Source organism: Saccostrea cucullata, unplaced genomic scaffold (genome assembly GCF_032062105.1).
Source record: "Saccostrea cucullata isolate Sc308-1 unplaced genomic scaffold, CSIRO_AGI_Scuc_v1 ctg2336, whole genome shotgun sequence".
NCBI lineage: Eukaryota > Metazoa > Mollusca > Bivalvia > Ostreida > Ostreidae > Saccostrea > Saccostrea cuccullata.
In genome coordinates, this window is record NW_026925206.1 from 138,680 (window position 1) to 155,557 (window position 16,878).

General features: G+C 34.9%; 1 protein-coding gene across 1 annotated transcript in view; it reads left to right on the top strand.

The window, feature by feature from the left end:
• The first annotated feature begins 1,708 nt into the window (after window positions 1-1,708).
• LOC134268365 (glycerophosphocholine phosphodiesterase GPCPD1-like) overlaps window positions 1,709-16,878 on the top strand; it is a 47,694-nt gene continuing 32,524 nt past the window's right edge. Inside the window, exons 1-3 of the mRNA XM_062750608.1 lie at window positions 1,709-1,808; window positions 9,624-9,756; window positions 12,878-13,206. Of these exons, the coding sequence (XP_062606592.1) occupies window positions 12,992-13,206 (215 nt within the window). The 5' untranslated portion in view covers window positions 1,709-1,808; window positions 9,624-9,756; window positions 12,878-12,991. The remainder of the gene's footprint in view (window positions 1,809-9,623; window positions 9,757-12,877; window positions 13,207-16,878) is intronic.

Genomic DNA, 16,878 nt, shown 5'->3' on the forward strand with positions numbered 1-16,878 from the left:
TTAGTACGTACTTACTAAGACCATCAAATTTCACATGTATTTTTCTTGTGACAATTAAGGCCTTACTTTGGGTACCAACAATTTTGACCTTTTGATCTAATGTACTTTAGACATTGTAGTTTTAACTTGCATTTGAGAAACTTGAACCTCGGCAACAAGCTGATATACGGGAGCATCTGACAGTATCTTTTTTTAGCTCACCTGAGCCAAAGGCTCAAGTGAGCTTTTCTGATCAAAATTTGTCCGTTGTCTGTCGTCGTCGTTATTGGCGTCGTTGTCGTAAACTTTTCACATTTTTATCTTCTTCTCAAGAACCACTGGGCCAATTTCAACCAACCTTGTCACAAAGTATCTTTGGGTGTATGGAATTCAAGTTTGTTCAAATAAAGGGCCAAGCCCTCTTCCAAGGGGAGATAATTGTGAATTAATGAAAAGTGAATGGTATCTTTTAAAAATCTTCTTCTCAAGAACCATTGGCCAGGAAAGATGAAACTTATCTGGAAGCATTCTCAGGTAGTGTAGATTCAAGTTTGTTCAAATCATGACCCCCGGGGGGTAGGGCGGGGCCACAATGGCTGATCAAAGTTTTACATAGGAATACGTTGGGAAAATCTTTTAAAAATCTCCTTCTCCAAAACCATTGGCCAGGAAAGATGAAACTTATCTGGAAGCATTCTCAGGTAGTGTAGATTCAAGTTTGTTTCAATCTTGACCCACAGGGTAGGGCGGGGCCACAATGAGGAATCAAATTTTTGCATAAGAATATATAGGGAAAAATCCCCTCCAAAACAGATAAGTTTTGTTTAGTCAAATTGACATGTAAGCACCTGCAAGTAGTGAAGTTTTAAATTTACTCAAATAATGTCCCGGGGGCGGGGAGAAGGGGGACAAGCTAGGGGTCACAATGGGAGATCAATTAATATGTTGGAAAAATCTTTAAAAATCTTCTTTTCAAGTATGGCAAAATTACAAAGTGACATTCTCAAGTAATAGAAAATTTAAATCCCTCTCCCCCAACAAGTATACTTTTCAATACTGATCGAGCTGATTTGTGTTTTTTAACTAGCCCAAGTGCTCAGGTGACCGATGTGGCCCATGGGCCTCTTGTAAATTTTGCTTTTCAGTTTTTTTCTTCAGATTTTTTTCTCTGCCCCTCCCCCTTTCAAAAACAATCTTTGATTACATTTATTTATCGTATGTACAAAAACACGTGTCATTTGTTATGGTTCTATATTAAAAGTCTATAGCCATTGGTTTCTATTTTTAACAATACCTGTTGAATAGGTATTCAAGTTAAGCACGAATTTTACTCATTCGAAGGCTTTTCTTCGCCAACGTTACACCCCCACCCCACCCCACCCACACCCACCCTAAGTGTTAATTTAAGGTTTAATTTTCAGGGCATGTGTATGAAGTATGACAAGAACTGTTTAAGTTAATGCATATGGTTTTCTATATAAAGTTATAAGTCTAATGAGAGTAATGTGTTTTTTCTTTATTTCAGAAAGAAGTGATGAAATTCACGGAATTATTATGTATATTGTACGTGTAATAAATGGCAGATTAGCGCTTCTCTTCCTAAACAAGTGTGTTGTTATTATTGTCAATAATTTATGTTCGTTTGAGTGAAACGAATTAGAACATAAGGTGGCACAGTGACACTCTTTGTATTCCGGAGATATCCGGATTGTGTATGTATAGCTATTTCCCGTTTTTATCCGAAATAACAAGAAGGACGATAAATCCGTTTGGTCTGTTTTAGTGTTTAGTAAATTAGGCCCATAGCTTTGGTATCCAGAATTTTGAAGGTAAGTGTAAAGGATAGTTGTATGTAATTAAATCATTATTTCCATATACGACTTTTGCACTTGTTCAAAAGAGCTATTAAAATCAATAACAGTTGATTCGAAATAGGCGTGTTTCAATATATTGGGCATGGTAACACTAAATATAGGTGCCCGGGAGAAGTGGAAGGGGGTGTGGGGTGGTTAACATATTATGTTTAATAAGAACTCATCATGTTCGATTTTAATGTGTACTTATGGTACCTTAATTTTAATGTTGAATTGTGTTTGTTTGAGTGACATATGCTTCATTTACTATATTAAGAGTAATTTCAAAACCAAAAAAAAACTGCAGGTTTCCCAAATATTCCCATAATGAATCAAATTACTATTTACTAGCATACATGTGATACAATTAAAATTCTAAGACAGAATACCATTGGTTTTATGAGTTTAAATGTAAGTCTGTAACTGTCACACATCATGATCATCGATATCATTCGCTGAGTCACAGTTTATTTTAAACATAGACGACTTTCATATTTACAAAAGTTATTTCCCTATGCGGGGTCAATCTCGGTTCAGCCGGCGCAAGACAATGTTTTCCCTTTATAACATTACCAATTTTATGGGTTAGTATCTTTATTCTTAGAAATAAAATCTATATGAATCTGTTCATTTAATATGTTTTTCATGTTGCCCCATACTCTGGCAATACAGGTACACATCGAAATTGTCCGATAGCGTTTCAAGATTTAAAATAATATGTTTTACGGTGTGACCGTTGGGGCGAGCGCAGTTTATTTACTATCATAAACTTACACATGTACTGTCTATCATTCAAGAAAAAGAAAGAAAAAAGAATAAAACAAAACAATAAAAAGAAATCATTTCCCAAGCATCGGGATCGAAATTCCAAACTTCTCGGAAGTTTCCGACAAAATCGGAAATACCTGAACCGTTGAAGTAACGAAAGTATGAAGTCAGATAAAAAGTTCTGTTGACTTAGGACGCAAACGCTAGTTTTATGGAAAAGAGATTGCATTAAATCGTTCTTTTCAAGTAAATTGTTGCTATGTTTTAGCCACCATGTCACTATGCACCGCAACATGTTTTCCGAGTTTCACGGAAGCAACCGACATTACTTCGTCAAAATTCGTAAGTTTCCGGTGACGTCATTTGTATCATTTCCGAAGGGCAAGGTGAAAGCCGGTGTTGTGGCATGGGGGTATTTTTAGCTCTACTGGTCAGAGACCAGAAGAGCTTATGCGATAGTAATGCGTCCGTCGTCCGTCCGTCTGTCTGTCTGTCCGTCTGTCTGTCTGTCTGTAAACAATTTTTCAAAATGCTACTCCTCCTACAGTTTTGGTCCGATTTCAATATAACTTGGCACAAAAGTAGACTACACTAAGATACATAATTTTGTGCATCGGTTTTTGATTTCGATGAACGGTGTTGCCGTGGTTACTAAAAATAGAAATTTCTATGAAATTCTTTCAAAATGCTACTCCTCCTACAGTTTTGGTCTGATTTCAATATAACTTGGCACAAAAGTAGACTACACTAAGATACATAATTCTGTGCATCGGTTTTTGATTTCGATGAACGGTGTTGCCGTGGTTACTAAAAATAGAAATTTCTTTGAAATTCTTTCAAAATACTACTCGTCCTACAGTTTTCGTCCAATTTCATTATAACTTGGCACACAAGTAGACTACACTAAGATACATAATTCTGTGCATCGGTTTTTGATTTCGATGAACGGTGTTGCCGTGGTTACTAAAAATAGAAATTTCTTTGAAATTCTTTCAAAATGCTACTCCTCCTACAGATTTGATGTGATTTCATTATAACTTGGCACAAAAGTAGACTACACTAAGATACACAGTTCTGTATATCGGTTTTTGATTTCAATGAACGGTGTTGCCGTGGTTACTAAAAATAGAAATTTCTTTGAAATTCTTTCAAAATGCTACTCCTCCTACAGTTTTGGTCCAATTTCATTATAACTTGGCACACAAGTAGACTACACTAAAATACATAATTCTGTGCATCGGTTTTTGATTTCGATGAACGGTGTTGCCGTGGTTACTAAAAATAGAAATTTCTTTGAAATTCTTTCAAAATGCTACTCCTCCTACAGATTTGATGTGATTTCAGTATAACTTGGCACACAAGTAGACTACACTAAGATACATAATTCTGTGCATCGGTTTTTGATTTCGATAAACGGTGTTGCCGTGGTTACTAAAAATAGAAATTTCTTTGAAATTCTTTCAAAATGCTACTCCTCCTACAGTTTTGGTCCAATTTCATTATAACTTGGCACACAAGTAGACTACACTAAGATACATAATTCTGTGCATCGGTTTTTGATTTCGATGAACGGTGTTGCCTTGGTTACTAAAAATAGAAATTTCTTTGAAATTCTTTCAAAATGCTACTCCTCCTACAGATTTGGTCCGATTTCAGTATAACTTGGCACACAAGTAGACTACACTAAGATACATAATTCTGTGCATCGGTTTTTGATTTCGATAAACGGTGTTGCTGTGGTTACTAAAAATAGAAATTTCTGTGAAATTCTTTCAAAATGCTACTCCTCCTACAGTTTGGTCTGATTTTGATATAACTTGGCATACAAGTAGACTACACTAAGATACATAATTCTGTGCATCGGTTTTTGATTTCAATGAACAATGTTGCCATGGTTACTAAAAATAGAAATTTCTGTGAAATTCTTTCAAAATGCTACTCCTCCTGCAGTTTTGGTCTGATTTCAGTATAACTTGGCACACAAGTAGACTATACTAAGATACATAAGTCTGTGCGTTGGTTTTTATTTTGATGAGTGGCAAGGATCATTTTTTTATTTATTGCTGATTTAAAGTCTCAAGTCCCAACTGCTACTTTTCTCTTCCTTTGTTTTAAGTATAAACCAGTAGAGCTACAGTCTCGACAGAGACTTCTGGTTTTGAATAAGGTAAGGCAAAATCATTTCGTTAAGATTTTGGTAAGAAACAATGTTCCTTTATTTTTTTTTAGCTCTACTGGTCAGAGACCAGAAGAGCTTATGCGATAGTAATGCGTCCGTCGTCCGTCCGTCTGTCTGTCCGTCTGTCTGTCTGTCTGTCTGTCTGTAAACAATTTTTCAAAATGCTACTCCTCCTACAGTTTTGGTCCGATTTCAATATAACTTGGCACACAAGTAAACTACACTAGGATACATAATTTTGTGCATCGGTTTTTGATTTCGATGAACGGTGTTGCCGTGGTTACTAAAAATAGAAATTTCTGTGAAATTCTTTCAAAATGCTACTCCTCCTACAGTTTTGGTCTGATTTCAATATAACTTGGCACAAAAGTAGACTACACTAAGATACATAATTTTGTGCATCGGTTTTTGATTTCGATGAACGGTGTTGCCGTGGTTACTAAAAATAGAAATTTCTTTGAAATTCTTTCAAAATGCTACTCCTTCTACAGTTTTGGTCCAATTTCAATATTACTTGGCACACAAGTAGACTACGTTAAAATACATAATTCTGTGCATCGGTTTTTGATTTCGATGAACGGTGTTGCCGTGGTTACTAAAAATAGAAATTTCTTTGAAATTCTTTCAAAATGCTACTCCTCCTACAGATTTGGTCCGATTTCAGTATAACTTGGCACACAAGTAGACTACACTAAGATACATAATTCTGTGCATCGGTTTTTGATTTCGATAAAAGGTGTTGCTGTGGTTACTAAAAATAGAAATTTCTTTGAAATTCTTTCAAAATGCTACTCCTCCTACAGTTTTGGTCCAATTTCATTATAACTTGGCACACAAGTAGACTACACTAAGATACATAATTCTGTGCATCGGTTTTTGATTTCGATGAACGGTGTTGCCGTGGTTACTAAAAATAGAAATTTCTTTGAAATTCTTTCAAAATGCTACTCCTCCTACAGTTTTGGTCCAATTTCAATATTACTTGGCACACAAGTAGACTACAGTAAGATACATAATTCTGTGCATCGGTTTTTGATTTCGATAAATGGTGTTGCCGTGGTTACTAAAAATAGAAATTTCTTTGAAATTTTTCAAAATGCTACTCCTCCTACAGTTTTGGTCCAATTTCATTATAACTTGGCACACAAGTAGACTACACTAAGATACATAATTCTGTGCATCGGTTTTTGATTTCTATGAACGGTGTTGCCTTGGTTACTAAAAATAGAAATTTCTGTGAAATTCTTTCAAAATGCTACTCCTCCTACAGTTTTGGTCTGATTTTGATATAACTTGGCATACAAGTAGACTACACTAAGATACATGATTCTGTGCATCGGTTTTTGATTTCGATAAACGGTGTTGCCGTGGTTACTAAAAATAGAAATTTCTGTGAAATTCTTTCAAAATGCTACTCCTCCTACAGTTTTGGTCTGATTTTGATATAACTTGGCATACAAGTAGACTACACTAAGATACATAATTCTGTGCATCGGTTTTTGATTTCAATGAACAATGTTGCCATGGTTACTAAAAATAGAAATTTCTGTGAAATTCTTTCAAAATGCTACTCCTCCTACAGTTTTAGTCTGATTTCAATATCACTTGGCACACAAGTAGACTACACTAAGATACACAGTTCTGTATATCAGTTTTTGATTTCGATGAACGGTGTTGCCGTGGTTACTAAAAATAGAAATTTCTGTGAAATTCTTTCAAAATGCTACTCCTAATACAATTTTAGTCTGATTATAATATAAATGTGGCATGCAAGTAGACTGCACTAAGAACATAAAGAGACTTAATCAAGGATCATTATTCTATTTATTGCTGTTGAAAAGTTTCAATTTCCAACTGCTTAAGTACTTTTCTCTTCCTTTGCTATAAGTACAAACCAGTAGAGCTTCAGTCTCGACAGAGACTTCTGGTTTAAATCACCTTATAATGACAATGTACTAACCAATCTCTCTTTTTTGACGCCATTTTTATAGTAAAATCTACTCTATTATACAAATCGGAAGTGAACCGAATTCCGGAAAAACGGAACCGTACCCGACCCGAATTAATTGTTCCGCGGTTCTGGGTCATTTCGGGTACCCGTGACCCGTGACAGCCCTACATTTTGAACATGTTGAACTTATGACCCTGATGACTGATTTCGAAGTGCACTTCTCTATAATGGTTTATTTACGGTTCACCTTAAATGTTCAGTATACATGGTATATGTATCGAAACATCAGTTGATTGAGCTACTAAGTAGCAGTAGTCAATTTTTCCACAACCTAGCTGCCAATTTTTTTTGTCCCACTACTGTGCCAGTGTAAGCCTGGTTTCTGATATCCTTGCTGTTCAAGGTCTAGTTTAATGTCAAGTAAACTACCTTCAGGAGAGTTAATAGTTATCAGTCTTCCTGACCTTATGCGACTGAAAACCTTGGTCTGATTTTTACTGTATATACCATTATCACCATTATCACTGATAATACTTATTTACAGTGATATGTCTATGTTTTGACATAATTTGTTTTTCTGAAATGTGTAAAATGCATTATAATTTGTTTTTATGATGTATGAACATGATGAGGTAGTAAGCCTTTTGGCAGTTCCCCCTTGAGATTTCAGATGATTTTTTAAAGGAAAAAAAAAACAATTCAAGTTCTGATTCCTGTGTAGAAGGTGAAGACCAGTAGGAATGATACATTTAATACATATATATCTATATAAAATATTTTAAATTCTGTGCTTTTGACCTTTTGAACAGCTGGCTTGCTAAGTGTTGTTTATGAACTGATTAGAAGCAATAGTCTTCATAAGAAATAACAGAAATACCCAGTAATATTCAGTAGATGTAAGTTTTATTCATTGATCCATGTGGATTTTGTATTACATGCATTATTTAGAAAGGAAACTGTTTTTTTATGCGCCCGGATCAATAGATGCGTGACGTATACTGTTTTTGTCCTGTCTGTCTGTTTGTCTGTTTGTTTGTTTGTCTGCAAACTTGAACCTTCTCCATAACTTTTGAACCATGAAAGATATAAACTTCATATTTGGTGTGCATACTCCACTAATCAAGTTCTTTCAAATGACATGAAGGTCAATGACCTTGTGACCTTGACTGTGACCTATATGCCAAAAATAGCTTTTTAGCTCACCTGAGCTGAAAGCTCAAGTTATCTTTTCTGATCACCCGTTGTCCGTCGTCCGTCTGTCTGTCCGTCCGTCTGTAAACTTTTCACATTTTCAACTTCTTCTCAAGAACCACTGGGCCAATTTTAACCAAACTTGGTACAAAGCATCCTTGGGTGAAGGGGAATTTAAATTGTTAAAATCAAGAGCCAAGACCCCTTCCAAGGGGAGATAATCAAGAAAATACAAAAACAGGGTGGGGTCATTAAAAAATCTTCTTCTCAAGAACCACTGGGCCAGAAAAGCTGAAACTTATATGAAAGCATCCTTGGGTAGTGTAAATATTAAATTGTAAAAATCATGACCCCCGGGGGTAGGGCGGGGCCACAATAGGGAATCCAAGTTTTACATAGAAATATATAGAACAAATCTTTAAAAATCTTCTTTTCAAGAACCACTGGGCCAGGAGAGCTGAAACTTATGTGGGAGCATCCGTGGGTAGTGTAAATATTAAATTGTCAAAATCATGACCCCGGGGGTAGGGCGGGGCCACAATAGGGAATCCAAATTTTACATAGAAATATATAGAACAGATCTTTAAAAATCTTCTTCTCAAGAACTACTGGGCCAGGAAAGCTGAAACTTTTATGGAAGCATCCTTGGGTAGTGTAGATATTAAATTGTTAATATCATCTTCTCAAGAACTACTGGGCCAGGAAAACTGAAACTTATATGGAAGCATCCTTGGGTAGTGTAAATATTAAATTGATAAAATCATGACCCCCTGGGGTAGGGCGGGGCCACAATAGGAAATCCAATTTTCACATAGAAATATATAGGACAAATCTTTAAAAATCTTCTTCTCAAGTACTACTGGACCAGGAAAGCTGAAACTTATGTGGGAGCATTCCGTGGGTAGTGTAGATATTAAATTGTCAAAATCATGACCCCGGGGGTAGGGCGGGGCCACAATAGGGAATCCAAGTTTTACATAGAAATATATATAGAACAAATCTTTAAAATAGATCTGCATCACCCAAGTTTTTCAGGTGAGCGATGTGGCCCATGGGCCTCTTGTTTCTGCAAACTTTAACCTTCTCCATAACTTTTGAAACATGAAAGATATAAACTTCATATTTAGTATGCATACTCCACTAATCAAGTTCTTTCAAATGACACCAAATGCAAGGTCAATGACCTTGTGACCTTGACTGTCACCTATATGCTAAAAATAGCTTTTTCGAATTTTGTTGCTGTCGGGCACATAGTGTTTCACAAACACATCTTGTTTAATTTTAAGTAAGCAGTGTATAATACAGTAGGACCCAAGTTATTTCCATTCAAATAGGATTCTTATAACCTGAGTAGGACCTATAACATGTATAAGTTATTTCCATTCATTCAGGATTTGTGTTATTAATAGTCTGACCATGTTTCCTTTACTGAGATAAGTGTGGTCATGGTCATGTCACAAGTGTAGAAATTAACCTTTAAGTAAAGGGTGAGGTGAAGGATTCTCACTGTTTGAAGGTGAGATATCTATGGAAACTTGTGCATTATTATGACCTTGATTTTTAGTTGTGTTTAAAGTATGACATATAATTATGACTATAGTATCATGCTACTTTTGCTACTTATATTTATTACATAATCTTCCAGTGCAATACTTGCTTATTTTTAAATTGGTGACTTACTTTATCCCATCATACATTTCAGATTTCTTGTCAAGCCATACTTGTATCTTACAAGGAATCAGAGAGAACAGGACAGATAGAACTTATAATACCAACTATGGATTTTTAACATTGACACAAACCTGTCTGATCTGTTATTCCCAGAAAGAAGAAAGGTACAGTATATATGTATATATATATATTTCTGTATCCATATACTTGGTTATGAGTATGACACATTATCTTCAGAATGCAGAGACTGAAAATTTGTTCAAAAGTAAGGGTAACTTCCGTGTTCATTCACATGCCAACTAGTGGAAGCTTAGAAGGTGTACTGTATGTACTACTTTTTATGCTGGAAAATTTCTTCTAATAAAGTGATAAGATCTCGGATAAAATTCCACTTGCATCATTTATCCAAAGGTATTGAATAACTAAATGTGTAAACTTTAAAAAATAATCTAAGTAGTTATATTGAAAAAGATTTTGCTGCAAGCATGTCCCAAGAAACTGCTAGACAAATAAAAGGCAACATGTAAAATCCAGACAGTTTTCACCATTAATATTCATGTACCGGTAGTCATAAAAAATTAAAAATTGAAAGAGATAATAAAATTAAGGATCTGTTTGCTCAGACATGCACTGTTTATAAATACATGTTTAATTAATCCACTTGCATCAGACAAGTCAGCCAGACTTTGTGGGTTATGCACTTTATAGTTACATATATACATGTACATGTAGTAAGTAAATATGGGTGATATTGGGTCAGGATATATATCATTTAGTATATGTATGTATATGTGAATTCTTGATGAACCAGGAATCTATAACATGTGTAACCTATCATCATTGGATATAATTTCAGGAAAATTAGTTTATTGAGGAATGAAAACATTAATATGGAAGTAAAAAATTATCATTATTAAGGTAATAAAAATATTAGTTCTTCACTGTATTTTTCATTCAATAAGTTATTGTAAATAATTGTAAAATTATGAAAAATGATTTTTTTTTTTTTGGTGAGGTGGGTCCGTGGTGACATTTTTAAAAGTTAACAAAGAAAATAAAAGCTGATAAGATATTTGTACAAAAGACATATACATGTGATATTATAGATCTACATTGAAGTAAAGTATTGTGAAATTTTATTGTACAGGAAGAAAGATATGTGTTTATAACAGGAACTCATATTTTTATTGTGCATGTTAAACATGTGAAAGATGATGTAGTAATTAAAGAGTGTGTACATGCATAACAAACAATTTTATAGTCCTCTAAAATTCATTCTTATTAATGTTTAGATCCACTTAAAGCAATTTCAAATAGTGAGTTAATAACCTTTAGAAGTACTCTTTGGATAGACAGCTTAACAGGCAAAGTTACATGAACACATTATAATCTCTTTAGCATTGTTGATGAAGATAAAGACTTTTTAGGAGATATGACACAGTATGATAATAGTGTTATACAACTACTTATGATACTACAAACAAGGGGTAAGGGGCAAACAGGACATCTTCTTGTGTTGTTATATATAGGCTACAGTCTGTGAGTATCTTTGCAATTGCACATACAGTGAGTTTATTGATTCTCTTCATGATATTTGTAGATATTATCTATAACTATTGCTTTGTGAATCATTGGATCCCTATAAGTAGCCTATATTTTAACTTTATCAATAATACAGTTGGTCTGAATGCAGTCTTACCAGTATGCCAAGAATTGAATAATCTTTATAGAAATCAGAACATCTCAAACATTGGTAAGTGTAAAGGCAGATTATAAACTTTAAACTAAAAACATATCCATCAGATTCATTTTTGTTGAAACAGCACTTAGTCAAATATGCTAAGTTACCTGTATTTTCAACAGTGATAACATTACTTAGCATTTTTCACCTTGTCAGTTCAGGTCAATACAGGAGTCAGCTATCTGGTAGTAGAGCTCATATAAATTGTTTTATTAAAATATAATACACTGTATATATATAAGCTGGTGTTAAAAAATTCCCATTGAGTCTTTCAGCTTAAAAGTTCTATACCATATCCTGATGCTCAGTAGTCCTAAGAGCTAATTTTCAAGCTATATCTTAATTGAAGTAATGCAGAAATTAAATAGCGTTCGTAGCAAATGGTGGTGTGTATATACTCTATGCAATTTTAAGTTTTGAATCATTGGCAGCTGTCAGGGGTTCAGACAAAAGACTAACCATGCTTGTGTAAATTTCATTAAGATTTAAAAATCCAATGACCTTACCCAGTACTTGTCCTCCTCTGACCCACATAGAAATGTTCTTCTATTTACCGTGGTAGTATAGCATGTCTACATGGGTCCATTATGAAAGTCAGGTGCATTTCTAAAGGCATTATACTGTTGATAAGTATATTTAATGACAATATTCCATTTGAACTAATAGTACAGTAACTATAATGTTAAGCATTAATGTATAAAAATTGTTAACATTCTTAAGGAAATACTTTTTTTTTTACCTAAGACAAATGTGATGCTCTATCTGTTTAGAAAATGAACTGTGGTAATTAATTTTTCTTTGTACATATAACAAAGGTCTCTGCTGCTAACTATTCAGCCACATAGAGATCAGTGTTGAGGTAGCTAGCTGATATATGGTATAATCTTGATGATTTTCATCCCTCCCTCTCTCTTTCCCAAAGATGGAGATATAATTGCATGTAGATGTCAGATTATAATCTTTATGCTCTATATTCACTGTGTACAAAGTCGCTGAAAACTTAATTATTGTACAATGTAAACCCATTTCACAGATTGAAGTATATTTTTGAGTGGATAAAGAATTTGGATCCGGTTAGATTATAAAAACCCAGTGTTGCTTGAAGCGCATCAGGCATTAATTCTCAATTTAGGCAACACACAACTCAAAGTGAACTTTTAACATCAGTATTGATTGTCAAAAGAAACCTGCAATGAATCTATTTACTATGTACTTGTATGGAATAGACTCAAACAAATGCAATTATTTATCAGCTAGTAAACCATCAAGTACATGTGTATATGCTTCAGTGAATAAACACACTGATTAACATATTTTAAATTGGATATTGAATGACTTTGCTAAATTCTATATATTATGTTAATATGATATTATTCTAATGGTTTATTTTATGGTTTCCATGCAATATTAAAATGGACTACATGGAATGTATGAACACTGATGTTTTCAACATGTTCAATTAAGTCTTAATTAGTGTTTGTTATTGGTTGTATGTGGATTTTAAAAATACAAAATCTTCATTTTTTAAAATCATTTATTTACAGATGGCAGACAGAAAAAGAAAAACTAGCTGACAGTGGCTAACAAGTAGTGTGATTAATACACCGAAGTTGTTCATATTTCTTCTGAGATTATAACTCCATAAATAGACTCTCACCATGACGATGATGTCAGTGACGTTTGAGGTGATGTTCCGGGTGGCGGTGGAGGTGGAGAAAGATGAGGTGGTGTGTGTGGTGGGGGACTGTGACCGCCTCGGAAACTGGGACCCCCACCACGCAGTGGTGCTGACGCGGGAGTCCACCAGCCCCTCACAGTGTAGGAAGAACAAGGAGGAAGCCAGTGGGTGCACGGAGGGAAAACAGGCAACATGGTAAGAATGTGAAATAAGGACAGTTATTTAAAGATCTAGTTTTGTTCTTGTTTTTAAGCCACGCCCCTTCCTCGGTGCATAAAAGCTTAATGAGAAGACTGTTAGCTAAAAGCATGTATGAATAGCTAGATGTAAGCAATGTGTAAATTGCTTTGGTTGAAACTATAACAAAGTGCACTGTAGATTGCTTTAGAGGTAATTTTTTAAGAAGGCTTTCAAGGAATGTGTAGGATTTGTTTGTGTGACAAATGTGTCAGATTAGTAATTATTCATTGAGACACACCCTCTTTCCTGTTTGATATCTATTGCCTATGAGTACATAGGTAAATCATGTTATGCAGTCAAAAAGTTGATTTATTTAATAACCACTCCAATGTTTTGGAATATTAATATATAAATGTTTTATGTTGTAATTTCAGTTGTTTTTTTTTTTTCACCCTCCCCCCATTTAAAAATGAAAAAAAATATATTTTAATTCATATACAGCAAAACTCGTTTAGTACGAACACGGTTATAGCGAAGTTATTTTGGATCCCCAGCTATATAAATTTAACATCTTCCCGATATGGGTATAACGAATTACGGATATAGCGAAGTAAATTCGTAGGTCCCTGTGACTTCGTTATAACCGAGTTTTACTGTACATGCACATTTGAGAGATTAGTGAAAATGTTATGTGAAGGAATATTAGGCACATATTAATTATATAAATTATGTGATGTTATTGTAATAAAACTAAGCAGTCAAAGTGTATATCCATGGCCTCTGATTCAAAACCCAAAATGACATGACAATAAATTATTTATTCATTACGTTTTATTAGGTCACCTGAGTCACTCAGGTGACCTATTATGTTCCCCAAACGAAGTTGGGGAACATATTGTTTTTACTCTGTTTCTTATTATTATTATTATTATTATTATTATTATTATTATTTTTCTTCTTCCTGGGAAAATTTTGTCCACGAGTGATCTTGTAAACTACACATCCGACTTAGGTGAAACCTTTTTAGGGTTAGTAGGCATGTTATGTAGAGTTGCCAAACAAAGGTCATTTTGCGCGCACGTGCTTGCAAGAGCGCGCACGTGCAATAGGTGAAATTACCAATATAATGGATATTGCCGTAACTTTTCTATTTTTTGATGAAATTATTTGAAACTCATAATGTAAGGATACATTAGTAGTATAAACAAGATAGCATGGTCAAAATAGCAAGATCTCACGCGCATGCACGTGCGCTTCGCTCTGATTGGCTGAAACTAAAGTCTCAATAACTTTCTTGTTTCTTGTCATAATCCTTTGAAATTTTGAACATAGTCCTACATAATGAAGATCTACCGCATGATATATAAGAATTTTAATGAAAGCATGCGCATGTGCGCGTGCTGCAAGCTGATTGGCTGAAACTTTAAATGGCAATATCTCCTTTGTTTTTTGACGAAATTCTTTGAAATTTAAAATATAGTCATGCATTAGGATATCCTACAAAATGATATAGAAAAAAATCATGAAATCACGCGCAGGCACGTGTGCTGCAATCTGATTGGCTGAAACTTTAAATGGCTATTTCTCCTTTGTTTTTTGACGAAATTCTTTGAAATTTAAAATATAGTCATGCATTAGGATATCCTACAAAATGATAGAAAAAAACCCATTAAATTACGCGCATGCACGTGTGCTGCAATCTGATTAACTGAAACTTTAAATGGCTATAACTCCCCGTTTTTCAACCAAACAAGATGGGATTTAGAACATAGATAGATGTAAGGGACTCCTACAAGAAGGTATGATCATCATGCACGTGCACACACGTGCGTGCATTTGAAACGAGAATATTTAAAAATACTCCTCAATGAGTGATTTTTATTACTTTTGGACTGAATGCTTTAAATATATAGTATATTAGAATATTAATAGTGTAGACAAGATGATATGGTCATAACGCACATGCATTCACATGCGCTTGGGTGCAATGCTTAAAATTGAATATAATTGGTATCCTTCTGGGAAAGCGATGTAAAAGTCAAAAATGCACAGAGTTTGTCTTATTTAATGAAGCTTACAGGGAACATGGCACCGAAAGGGAGTTGGGGAGCGTTTGGGGAACATCTGTAACGGTTCCCGTTACAATTAGCACTAGTTGCTATCTGTTTTTGTCCGTCGTCGTACGTCGTTCGTCGTCAATCGGTCGTAAACTTTTGAACATTTTCAGCTTCTTCTCTGGAACGGCTGAGCTAATTCTAACCAAATTTGGTATACAGTATCTATGGGTGAAGGGGAACAAAAATTGTGAATTTCATGATCCCTGCCCCCCTGGGGCCTGGGGGGTGGGGCCAAAACCACTAAAATTAATGCAATCTTCAAAAATCTTCTTCTTTACTCCTGGACATCAAGCAGTCAAACTGTTTGCATGATTGTAATCAGCATTGAGTCCTTTACCAAAATTGTGAAATTCATGGCCCTGGGGTCAGGGGTTCTTGTACTAGGGCGGAGCTAAATAAGTATATAGTGAAAATGCATTATTTCTTTGAAAATCTTCTTCTCTGCTCCTGGGTATTAAATAAACTAACTAAGTACATAGTTATGATGAGCAAGAGTGCCTCTACCAAAATTGTGAATTTTATGGCCCCACGGTCAGGGGTTCTGGTGTCAGGGCGGGGCTCTATTGATTATGTAGTGAAAATACATGAATTCTTTGAAAATCTTCTTCTCTGCTCCTAGATTTTATATATTTTAACTAAGTACATAGTTATCATGAGCAAGAGTGCCTCTACCAAAATTGTGAATTTCATGGCCCCAGGGTCAGGGGTTCTGGTTTTAGGGTGGGCTCTATTGATTATATAGTGAAAATACATGAATTCTTTGAAAATCTTCTTCTTTACTCCTGGGTATTAAATAAACTAACTAAGTACATAGTTATGATGAGCAAGAGTGCCTCTACCAAAATTGTGAATTTTATGGCCCCAGGGTCAGGGGTTCTGGTGTTAGGGCGGGGCTCTATTGATTATGTAGTGAAAATACATGAATTCTTTAAAATCTTCTTCTCTGCTCCTAGATTTTATATAATTTAACTAAGTACATAGTTATGATGAGCAAGAGTGCCTCTACCAAATTGTGAATTTCATGGCCCCAGGGTCAGGGGTTCTGGTTTTAGGGCGGGGCTCTATTGATTATATAGTGAAAATACATGAATTCTTTGAAAATCTTCTTCTCTGCTCCTAGGTTTTATATAAACTAACTAAGTACATAGTTATGATGAGCAAGAGTGCCACTACCAAAATTGTGAATTTTATGGCCCCAGGGTCAGGGGTTCTGGTGTCAGGGTGGGGCTCTTTTGATTATATAGAGGAAATACATGAATTCTTCGAAAATCTTCTTCTTTACTCCTGGGTATTAAATAAACTAACTAAGTACATAGTTATGATGAACAAGAGTGCCTCTGCCAAAATTGTGAATTTTATGGCCCCAGGGTCAGGGATTCTGGTGTTAGGGCGGGGCTGTATTGATTATACATGTATAGTGAAAAAACATTAAATCTTTGAATATTTTCTTCTTTGCTCCTAGGTTTTAAGCAGATGAATACTTGATATCGCAATTACTTATTATAATTAACTTAGCGGAACTCTTTCGCGATGGAGGTAGGAAACGTCTGTTGGCTGGGGACAACTGTGC